This window comes from Lepeophtheirus salmonis, chromosome 14 (genome assembly GCF_016086655.4).
Source record: "Lepeophtheirus salmonis chromosome 14, UVic_Lsal_1.4, whole genome shotgun sequence".
In the NCBI taxonomy this organism is placed as follows: Eukaryota; Metazoa; Arthropoda; class Copepoda; order Siphonostomatoida; family Caligidae; genus Lepeophtheirus; species Lepeophtheirus salmonis.
Genome location: NC_052144.2, coordinates 29,066,547 through 29,078,748, shown reverse-complemented (window position 1 = coordinate 29,078,748; position 12,202 = coordinate 29,066,547). Strand labels below are relative to the sequence as shown.

The 12,202-nt window shown below is 31.2% G+C and overlaps 1 protein-coding gene across 1 annotated transcript; it reads left to right on the top strand.

Moving 5' to 3' along the window:
• The first annotated feature begins 529 nt into the window (after positions 1-529).
• LOC121129191 (uncharacterized) lies at positions 530-11,203 on the top strand. The gene is made up of 6 exons (XM_040724875.2): positions 530-671; positions 814-914; positions 3,030-3,167; positions 9,458-9,599; positions 9,662-9,918; positions 10,296-11,203. The coding sequence occupies exons 2-6, from the start codon at positions 887-889 to the stop codon at positions 10,697-10,699; spliced, it is 969 nt and encodes a 322-aa protein (XP_040580809.1). The 5' UTR covers positions 530-671; positions 814-886; the 3' UTR covers positions 10,700-11,203.
• The last annotated feature ends 999 nt before the right edge of the window (positions 11,204-12,202 follow it).

Below are 12,202 nucleotides of genomic sequence, written 5' to 3'. Positions count from 1 at the left end.
GACAAGATGATTTGTAATAGTCTGTCGGCACACAAATGACAACATCACAAACAAAAAAAAAAGGCTTGTAAATAAAGCAGATGGTGACGTCACAATAGGATAATAATTTTTTTATTTCACATAATCTTTATTTTGAAATTATATATAGTACATTTAGAATAAAGAATATTTTCGAATACTCTTTATTCGCTCAACATATTATCTAGTTATGATGAGTTCACATCAACAAATGAAGCCTCTCTGGACAAATAAAATATATAATCAACAAGACGGATTTGATTGACACACGCGCTCTGTATATAAAACATCTTAAAGAGTGCCATCAACCACCTTATTGACGCAGTTTATGCGTCTTTTTAGTAACGGATCCGGGCCTGCATTTAATTTGTGGTAAACACACTTGTAAATATTTTTATTTTTTCGGAAAGACTCTTCCATCTTTCAAGACGGGTGGGTGAGCACATGAGTACTGCTACAATACTTGTTCATATGTACTTTAGATTGGTATGTGATCTTTTTGGTATCCGCGCATGAACCTTCTTTTTTTTCTTTCTGTTTCCTTGGAAAATGAATATGTAATCGAAAATCAAAACTCAGAATTGGTACAGTTGTTCTTCATTGTTTAGCAACACCACAAGTACATAGAAATTCATTAGACTTAGTATAAAAAGGTAGGAAGAACCAAATAACAAAGATCAATCATTAAATATATATCTCTAGTGCTGAATTTCTTCATTTTATAATAATACGCTCTTATCATTTCATTTTAAAACCATTTGTCTCTCTCCTCACACCTCTTCAACAACTCAACAGCAACTCTTCATCGAATAATAAGTGATTTTAATCAGCGTTTAAATTTGTTTGAATCCTCACCACACTGGCCATTATGATTACAAAGTGTTTATTTTTTCTAGGTAAGACTTTAATTTTAAATGTTACAAGGACGTACCCATATTATTTATTTTATTTCAAATTATTATTATTTAAATAACTTCATAGATATTTAGTTTGTTTATGTCAAAACTCTATACTAAAACGATCTACTATATATTAGGTAAATTTCTATTGTAAAACCTTTTTGTAATACAACATTTTTTGTTGATTTCGATCCATTTGATGTAAGTATAATTAAACTTGCACCCTTTTGACACTCTTGAAAAAGCAATATTTATAAATGCATCATGTAAAAATATTGATTTTGGTCAATATAAAGCATTTTTTTTCAAATGTTTGACCCTGTGATTTATTTATTGTCATTGCTAACTTACCATGTTCCTTCTTCAATCATAATGAAAATTGAAGATACATTCTAAAATTCACTCGCTAATCCTCTTCTTAATTCCCTTTTTTTTAATTAGTATTCAATATACGTTCTCCCTTTTTCCGTTAGGGCAATAACTCGTTTTTGAATTTTGAATTTTTTTGGTGCATTTTCGAATTTACAGCCCATTCCTTTGAAAGAAACTTGTTTTATGAAAAAAAAAAAAATCAACTTATTTGTGCAAAAATAAACTTGCCCTTCAGAGTAACTCATAATTATGAACTACTTTTATTTTATTTCTAAAGTCTGTGTCTCTTTCTCCTCTTTTGAAATTTATACGCTACTCTATGCGTTTTTATGAGGGGATATATTTACATACAACTATAATACTATATTATGGTAGATATAACGTGCATATTCGAATCCAAACCAATGGAATCTCCCGCCCTCCCCTCTCAAAAAAAAATTCAGAAACCACCCAAAAACTCTATACTCAAAAACATTTACTTATATAATCAATAACTATATATCTAATAGTTTTTTATAATGATTCAAAATGTGCTTTTTCCATTAGATTACCCAATTAAAATACCATAAACTCTAAACTGAAATATATCAAAGTAATTTTAACTTAATATTTTTTCATTATTATGTAATATATCCATTGAAAAAAAAAAAAAAACTTCAAACTCCAACCAAATCAAATCCATCACATTATTTTTTGATTAAATCAGTCTTGAATTAAAAACTCATTATTAATATAATATTTTTTTATGAATAAAAAAAAGGCCTTGAAAGGAAAAACTTTTGACCTTGTGGTAAAAGAAAATAGTATGAGTTATTAAGGGAAATGTCATATTATGTAATAAGAAAAGTTATAATGATCAAAGGGGTCTATTCTTGAAAAGGATTTTGATTAGTCTAGAATAAATGTACGTCTGTCACCATGACTGAATAATTTGTTTTGTATTTTATTAGTTTAACATTTAGTTAATTCATATTATTTAAATAAAAATTTTTGTTTTCAATTAAATTTAAAAATATATTTTTAGCAGTTAATACTCTCTTTGAAAAACATCACTTTTGAATTAATACTGCGTCTATCTTATCCTTTATTGAAGTATACAACTCTCTTTTTTTTTATTAGACCTTTTTTTTTCAATTTTTTAAATATGATAAAAGAAAATTTTTCATCATTTTATAACTTTAGAAGAGTTTATGGTTGATTTTTTTATGAATCTTCCATCTTTGATATAAAATAATTCCCCTTTTATGAAGGTTTTTTATTCTCATTTTATCATCTCTACATATATTTATATACAGAATGATGTGATCTATTGATATCATCATGCCTTTTAAGGAGTATTTCTATCGAAAGATATAATACACCTCTGCAATACATTTGTTTTAAAATTATTACTTTTTAGATATTTCATTTTGCAATAAATATTATTGAATATATAACAAATCGAGTAGTGATTTAAATATCAAAAGCTTTCAAACAAAGTAGCAAAGTAAACGTGGCTATTAATGATACCACAAATGAACTCATGCATCATTTCTCCTTATACCCCATGCAACTTTGACTTTCCTAGCAACTTTGGTCATTTAGTTTAGAGAGTGAATTCATAGTAATTAGTTGGAGGACAAAAAAAAGTGTCACAACTACCGCGTACAAATATTGATCACGTGGTTTCGTCTCACTTCTTTGTTTTAAAGCCATACCTATAAGTAGAAAATAAAATAAATATACTTATTTAATTTGTAGGTCTTTTTTCTGCCGCATATGGGCAATCTGGATTGGAAATGCTTTCGATGTCAATCCCTGGTGAACCAGGAGTTGATTATCCCATCTTTGATTCAGTCCAAGATACCGGATTTTCATGTGATGATAAAGTTTTTGGAGGTAAGACGTTATTCTTTATTTAATTATTATTATTTTTTATAACTTAAATTCAATTGTATGGGGTGTCAAAGGTGGAAAATACGACTGTTTCAAACCTTTCAAGTGTATAAAAAGTAATTTGTTCACGTCTTTTTTCTTTCTTTTTTAAAAGAAGATGTAACAAAGTTTATGCATAAATTAAATAAACCAAACTATTTTCAAGGTCATTCTTAATTGAGTACAATATCCATATACTATATCAAATATTTTTACTAAAAGTGTTGTGACTTGGTCTAGTACTGATTTTTCCACCGGTTCGGTCTAAAGTCATTTTTTTCTTGACTCATCAGGCAACTGCAGTCTCAGTCTTAATCATTTATCATCGTAGACCGATAACTTACCCTATTTACATGCTGTTATATAAATATGAACCACCTTAAACTTCAAATGACGTCATTCTGCGTAGGTTTTCAATATGGAAATACACATGACATCATGTACAACAATTCCATTACAAAATCTGTATGTTATCGAGTTTTAAATGAGATCGATCAAGACTATTTTTTTTATTCATCGGAATCAAGACTGAATCAATTATATGGGTCTAATAAAGACATATATTTTCTATGAGGTCTGTATTAATTTGTCTAGCTAAAAATCTTTTTTATGTTTTAAAAACGTCTTTTGATAAATCTGAATAAAATTTTTGTAAAAATAGGGCGATGTTTGTCCCTTTTTCCTCGATTTAAAACTGGCACTGTACCGTATCACTTTATGGACAATTTCAATATAGCTGCGGCTTCCTTACGTAGAGATCAATTGTAGACTTATTCCTGCTATCAGACCTAAATGTATAAAATATTAAATTGTTGGCTCCCGGGCATTTTGTATAAATTACTTATTATTAATAACATATAAACATTCATATAACTAAGTATTTATCATAATAAAAGTTTTAACCTTTGTAAATATGAGTATATTTATAGTATACACTCATTGGCTCGAAAAATAGCCCATTAATTTTGCTATGATTTTTTCATTGATACCCTATGTGTTAAAAATAACAAATCCTGATTTTTTTAATAAACGAGGAAAAAAAACAAATTAATCCACAAATATCCTTGATATTTTCATTTATACGGGTATAACTATTATTATATATGAAGATTGTACATACCACAGGGTCAGTCTCAATAAATTAATGCCTTTTCCTGTTTATTTATTGCAAAAATACATATACATTTAAATAAATAATTGAAAATTAGATTTTTGGAAATACAATCATAATACATATTATATACATGAGAGCATTTTAAATGTTCATACATACATATGCAGTAATTTAAAACAAAAATCAAGAAAAGAAGAAGAAATGCCTTAAAAGTTTTTACATTATATACCGAGAAGTCCATTAAAATCTAAACACTTTGAATTTTAAACTTCAACATGGTATAATGTTTTAATTAACAAAAGTAATATTATAAATAGATGTGCGTCTGTGCTCTCTTAATCATTGTTCTAGCCATCCTTAGTGGTAATGATGGATTCAAGGCGACGGCGGAAGGACGGGCACCCGCTGCAGATGCATCCCTCTGTCATAACGTCCCAGTGCTGACTGATAGTGGCCTTGTGGATATCAGGATTTTGAATTCGGAAACTGAATGCCTTCCCCTCGACATGTACCCAAAAGTAGTAGTCAAAGGGATTGGGCTTCAGTGCTGTAGGAGGGCTAAAAGTGTCCAAATTGAGTTCAAAAGAACTTAAAATACTCATTCAAAAGAATTTTGCAACGAAGGAGATAGTTTTTGTTTATTGTTGGTATCAGGAATACCAGCAACCCTCACAAGGCTCTTTCCCCTTACTTTTGTGACAGCTTACTTGACAGCCTGGACCGAAACTCCGAGATCTCTTGGATGGACCCTCATGGACTTGAGAAGATTAGCCTGCGATGTTTTCTTGAACTCCACCGAGTCCAGTTTGGCCTTTTTGATAGAGTACTTCTTCTTCTCCAATGTTTCAGACTTGCTGACGGCGTAGAGAGTGGTCCTGGAGATGACCAACTCCTTTAAGTACGCGAATGGAAAATTGTGGATGATATTCAAGTATAATTTTCTTGGCTTGTACGTACGCTAGAGAGCTCAGATTTTATATATAACTATTTTATTATGCTTTAATATATCTAAATAGGAATTAATTTCAATCACTCAACCTTCATTAATTGTTGAATTAGTTTTCAACGGACTACCCGGTATATACACATCCCATTATTTATTTGACACATTTAAGTCATATAAGGGTTTTGTATTCAAATACCCGAGAATATTAACTCTAAGGCATCCATTTGAATAATTAGAAGGTTAATTAGGTTTGGATCATATAGCCCCTTTTAGGAGAATAATATCTCTTGAACTAAATGCGCCTAAGTTCAATGCCCGGTAGCTTCTAGAAAAAGAAATATACATTATGAATAAGGACTTCAAAAATGTTTCCTAGGTCAGATGGGGTAAATTATGATGTAGTAGAACTATAATATTCACTTATATTTTATCAGTGTAAATCCATCGGAACAAAAAAAAAAATACCTGAGAATACTAACTATAGTCTAAAATCTCCGTTTAGTTTAAAAGAAAATAAATTTAAGCTCAATCATATGATCGAACTCATTAAGAAAATCGATCGATTTCTAACTATGTTTTTTTGTGACGATGAACTCTTTCTTACTTTAATTATAATTTCCAGGCACTTTAAAAGGGTCTGTCCCAATAGTTAATTGATAGAAATGAAAAAGAATTCATGAAATAATATTTTGAGTTTCATCTAACTTATGACACATTTTTTAAAAAATATTAAATAACATCCGTCAACTTATAATTGTGTAAAATTTAAGTGTAATTTGTGACACCTACAAAGGATTAATTATAATAATTTGTTTATGAAAATGACAAATAATTTGTCATTGGTAAATGTAACCCACCCTCAATCAGGAGAAAAATCATTCTAACATTGTTACGTTTGTATTTAAATCATACATATTATGTGAGTTAAAGTATCTACAACATCCCTCCTCAACAGCGCAGACAAGGATGTTCAATTTACATATTATGGTGAGAAAAGATATGTCTGGAGATGAGAAAAATGATTTGATTGGATTAATGTTTGTATTTAGTCAGATGGAACAGTTCAAAAATAATTCTTTGTTAACCTTCTCGCAGAGTTGAAACATTCATTCCCTCTTTTATAAAGTTACTTCTTTAGAAAATGTATAAATTTAAGGGCTCCAAAAGCAAATGGTAATAGGAGTTAAACACATATGCATTGGATAAAAGACCGAAATATATTGTCTAGATTCGAGTTAAAGTTTAGATTCAAGTTCCGTGATGATTATGACTATGGAAGAAAGTGAGGATGAAGATGTTGAGTGAGATAAACTTTGAAGAAGGAATCTTAAGGACAGATATTCGTCTGAAAGGTGTTTTTTTTTATTATTATTTCAAGAGCAATATATTTTTCTATTTATGGGTATATATACTATATACATACAAAAATGTACGAGTGTGTACATACCTCAATAATGAAATTAAACAGAGATTTCACATCTGGAGAAGGTCACTTCTCCTTCAAAAGGATTCAATACAAAATTCAAGCCTTTATTTCAATACAAGTACACTAATAATCACTGCATGCAAAACAATATAATAGCATGATGTAGTTTTTATTCGTTGTATCAATATAAATACATGCTGTTTAGGCATCACATTATTGTCTTCACAATAACAGAACTACTCCCAAGTTGTTTGGACAGTGTATAAAATATTAAAATTATCACATACAAAGCTATCATCAGTCCAATTTTCAAGTCGATTCGTGTTTTAACAATAGCGGCAAAGTCGTTTGAATTCAATGAGATAGATACTTTTATTAAAGCGCTTTTTTTATTGAAACTGCACAACCTTTGATTAAATTATATCCCTGTGAGGGTCATCCAAAGCATTGGTAAAGCTTTTCTAGCATAAAGGAGTTTTAGAGGATAATTCAAATGAAGACAAAGGACCAAGAGGACAGAAAGAATATCATTACAAAGTATTGCTGGCTCTTTAGCTTCTCCAATCTTAATGTAATCGACTGTTTTATCTGTGGGTATTTATAATAACTTATTAAAAGAGCTTTGAATCAAAAAAATCTGTCTTTAATCGCCACCGTCTCTCTAGAAACCTTGTGTTGAAGGCTTGAGCAAGTTTCCAAGACCATATAACAATGATAGATAGTAGTCAGACATAAATATAATCGAAACACTCTGTATATATAAATATAATTGATCAAAGATCACATCTGTAACATGCTGAACGGTCAAATAAAGTTGTTTTGTTATATAAATCATAATAAATACAAAAATAGGATTGGCATTCCTTGTATGATGAACCTACTTTGATGATTCACGCCGTGTACATACAACGGTTTGTGAACCAATAGAGTCGTATGAGGGTAAGATATGTTGGAACCAAATATTAATTTGACAAAATATATTTTATTGATATATATATCGTGTACCACAGTTTCCACTAATTGCAAACAAATAATGAACTGAATAATTTTAAATGACAAATTTTGACATTCTGATAAGGATATTGCAAAAATTGAATACTCTCCATGGATGGTCAATGATCTAAGATTATACTTTTTAAATAAAAATTACTAATTGATCAGACGAGTTTTTCGGGACATTATAAAGTTCAAATGTCCACAGTTATATTACTTGAAATTACATAGATTAAAATGAAATGATAGCATCTATAAGTAAATTGAAATGTTGTTCGGTATACCAGTGATTTAGTGATAACAGGTACACTCCTAAATTGGGATTGGAGTTCATTACATCTACCAATGACACATGGGCATTTGAAGGACAACTTAAAGACATTTTTGTTTGAAAAAATATGTATAACGAATTAAATGTTTATGCCTATTTTGGTACCGGAGTCGCCAATCCCCTAGTAACTTGTAATTAAAATGAATAATTATGTTTTAAAAAGTGGGTGTTATGAGACGTATAAATTGCAACTTGTACAGCCTTCTTATATAAGTTGCAACTTGTACAAATTATATCAATAACAGTGTGGGGATTTTAAATTCGAAGCAAGGTTAGACCTCAGTATCTTGCCAACCCAGAGGTCTATGTTTATAAAAGTGACCTCATGGGATTTAGCTGTCAAAACTGTGTATGAAACAATACAAAATCCTTGAGATGTTTCTCCAAGCCAAGTGGACACGCAAGGATATAATTGAGTGGACAAATTTGTCCATATTAACTGTTTAATATTTTTCCAAGAAGTCTGATGGTTCGGGAACACCTGCAATGAAGACTTATAATTTTTTTGAGATAAAAACAGTGAACTCCATACCCTTAAATACTCTTTGTGCACTTAAGTACAAAGGAAATGTAGGCTACTAGCTCGCTGGATATTATTGCCTTGTACTACTACCATGTCTGGGATGTCTTGGAGATAGAGTCCAATAAACCCCCACATAACACTGTTAAACCTTGCAGGCTTCCATTCATCGAGACATTGGCCAGCATGAACCAGGAGTTCTTTATCAAGGACTTTTTCAGGTCCAGGCCTGGTTGGAGGGTGTGGTTGAAGGTGGAAGTGGTTGGTTTGAGGGACTGACTTTACTATGGGCCCCATATGTAAGAGCAAAATATTACTGAATTAATATTGGGAAATAAATTGCACGTTAGAATATCCTTTAATTTTTCGGACTTAAAATTCCCCACACTATATATTTATATTGGTTCACATTAATGAAAGTTAAAGAGTTGTTATTGATATCATCCGATATACACAAAAAATAAAAATAAAGGTCAATGAATAGTATCATTAACCTATGATTGAAGGCTTACTTTTTAAAAGGAAAGAAATTTGAGTCAAGGAGACAAGGTAGTTATAGTTTTATATCTACCAATAGGGGACCACCCAATAATGCCTAGAAAATTCTTCAACATATACACATAATAAAACAAATGGTTTAACATGCATACCAAACTCCATGTTTTATCCAACATTGTTTGACTTTCATTATTAATACTATGATTCACCAGGATGATGGCCATATATGTAAATCTAAATATTTATATAAGAAGACTATAGAGATCTTTTTATAAATATGAGAAGTTACCACCTTTTTCGTAATTTAATGTTTGCTTTAATTCCTTTTTGTTTTTGTTAAAATATACACTTTATAAGAAAAGGATTATTCTATTATATATTCTCCGTTTTATATTTGTTCATGTCTATTTTTCTTTTCTGATACAGGATACTATGCCGATCCTGCAATGGGTTGCCAGGCATATCATGTATGTTTATCTGATCCCATTGCTGGAAGTTCCTACCCCGCCTCTTTCCTTTGTCCCAACGGCACCATTTTCCAACAAAAAATCTTCAACTGTGACTGGTGGTAAGGATACTTCAGATAAAAGAAATATAAATATTTTCTTCACAAAATTACACATACTTTAGGTACAATGTGGACTGCTCAGAAGCAGAGTCCTTCTATGGACTGGCCGTCAATGCCTTTGCTTCCAATCCAGGAGAGAACGGACGTGCGGGTATTGCTGGAACTTGTCCTGCTATTCAACCTCGTTCTGAGGCAGAATGTGCAGGAACAGTTTCCACATGTTGGTCTCCTGGTTTCACAGATACAGATTGTCCCAACTTTGGGCTCTGTTGCTTTGACGGTTGTCAAGATATTTGCGTAGACGAAGGTCAAAGTCAAAGTAAGTTGCGAAATAATTTGGTTGATAATGATACGAATTGCATAAAATATAGACCTAAATCAGGGCAAGACTTTTTCTCCAAGTCAATCTGAATAGGTTTTTTACGATGTTGTCAAAATACTTTCATTCTTAAAGGCGAGAAGTATAAAGTAATCCCTTGTCACTTTGTTCATTAACTTATAAGTTTAAGTCCAATTTGGACTCGGAATAGAATTGAGGATCTAAATTAGAGTTATTTCTCTCTATGTCTTTACTAGATGCAGGGTGGGATCCGAGTTTATTTCCTTTCTTTTCTTTTCTTTGAGCATACCGATTGATCAAATTTTATTCAACTCCATGAATGAGTATGGTTTTATTCTTTGAATCTTTCTCTTTAGGTGGATCCAATATTCTCCCAACGGCTGAAGTAACTCCTGCTCCAAGACCAAGGCCAACGCCAAGGCCCACTCAAAGACCAACCCCGAGACCCACTCAAAGACCAACCCCAAGACCCACTCAAAGACCAACCCCAAGACCAACTCAAAGACCAGCCCCAAGACCCACTCAAAGACCAACACCAAGACCCACTCAAAGACCTACCCAAAGACCAAGACCTACACCTAGACCAACTGCTAGACCCACTCCCAGGCCCACCACTGCTTTTAATCCTGTTTTCGAAGCCGTCGAAGAAGAAAAAGAGGAGGAAGAGGGATATTACTACTCTACTCCCAAGAATAAATTAACACTCCCTACCAAATCCACCACACCAGCTAATGGTCTTTATCAACCTCCCAGACTATGAGGAGAAACTCATCGATTTTTAGGCTTTCAATAAAAAATAATTCCTTTCAAAGATCCGCATTATCTCTCTTGGAGTACTACATCAATATTAAATACAACCCCTTTTTTTTTGTTTATCTATCTATTTTATCACATCAAGACTGCTTTAAAAAAGAATTCATTATCTACAACTTTTTTTTTTAATAGTAACACAATCTATTTCTTTTCTCAGTACTCCAAGAACATAATATCCTTCAATTATAAATTATAGATTTGATTACGTTTAAATAATTATGGCATTAGTCTTCAATAATTATTAATTATCCAAACAGTTATACACAATATGTAATTATCCATATATTCTTGTATTTACCCCCCGACTTCTTCAAATGAAATAAACCCTTTTATGTATGTATTTAATTGTAATATTATAATTCTGTTTTTATTAATTTTTTATAAATGATACTGAGCTCTGCAGTTTATGACTTTTTTTCATATGAAATAAATACATTTTTTATATAAAATATTTTTATATTGCGTACGTATATATTTCCTAATGCGACACTTTATTGATATGTTTGGATACAACCAGTGTATGAAGTTATTTGGTACAATAGTGAACATTAGTAGGTAGAGGGGCATGACGGCTCGATTGGTCAAATTTATGTGAAAATCTTTTTCTCATAGATACACAATTATTGGACAGAGGACGAATTTACAGAGTTAAGACAGGTTCCCACCAGGTCTGTTGACTCTGTCATTATTTAGTTGTGATATCAAGGCCCTCAATTATCCATCTCTGGACGACATAATAGAAGAGAAAAAGAAGATATCCTTCAGCTTGGCAAAACGTAGTACTCAGAGACTTTTGTGAGAGGGAAGGAACTGGTAATGTTGATAATTCTCACATAAGTTATTAAAAGAATAAAGATTTCGACTGTAGATCTGACGTAGTGTCTTACACAAAGCAAGCTGGTTGTCAAAGTTTCTTTATGCTATAAGGATATATTTGCTCAAATATAGTTCAAGAATAACTTAAGAGGACTATTTGTGAGAGGACAGCATCAGAAACTAAATCGCTTTGTACCCTTTTTGCTTTTTGTCACCTGTCTTGGTGTTTACAGCCCCACTTCCATCAGCAGCACATTTGAATGATCTCATACCAGTCAATAGCTGGATCAGTTATATGAAGATCTATAAATCTTGTGCAGATGCAGTAATCAAGGGATTATCGGAACATTTGTCGTACCTAATGGAATAACTGGTACCACTAGCATAAATTTTTGATTAATTTAGAAATGACATCAAAACATACAGGGTATCTAAATTAATGTCTTTAAAACAAAAATTCTGTAGCAATAGGCATGGCTCAAGATATTACCTTCCAAATCAAAGAAACAGAAAGCATAAAAAAGTTGATGGCATTTAAAAATTGACAAAGGATCTATGTACTTATATGTATAAAGAAGTTAATAATTTAATTATAAATTTATATTATTTTATAAAGATGATTATTAGTAAAAAA

Excerpts from the sequence above, each read along its gene's own strand:
- LOC121129191 (XM_040724875.2), top strand. The coding sequence starts at position 887 with ATGATTACAAAGTGTTTATTTTTTCTAG. Across the intron at positions 915-3,029 it reads AAAGTGTTTATTTTTTCTAG|GTCTTTTTTCTGCCGCATAT; the intron begins GTAAGACTTTAA and ends TTTAATTTGTAG. Across the intron at positions 9,919-10,295 it reads AGACGAAGGTCAAAGTCAAA|GTGGATCCAATATTCTCCCA; the intron begins GTAAGTTGCGAA and ends CTTTCTCTTTAG.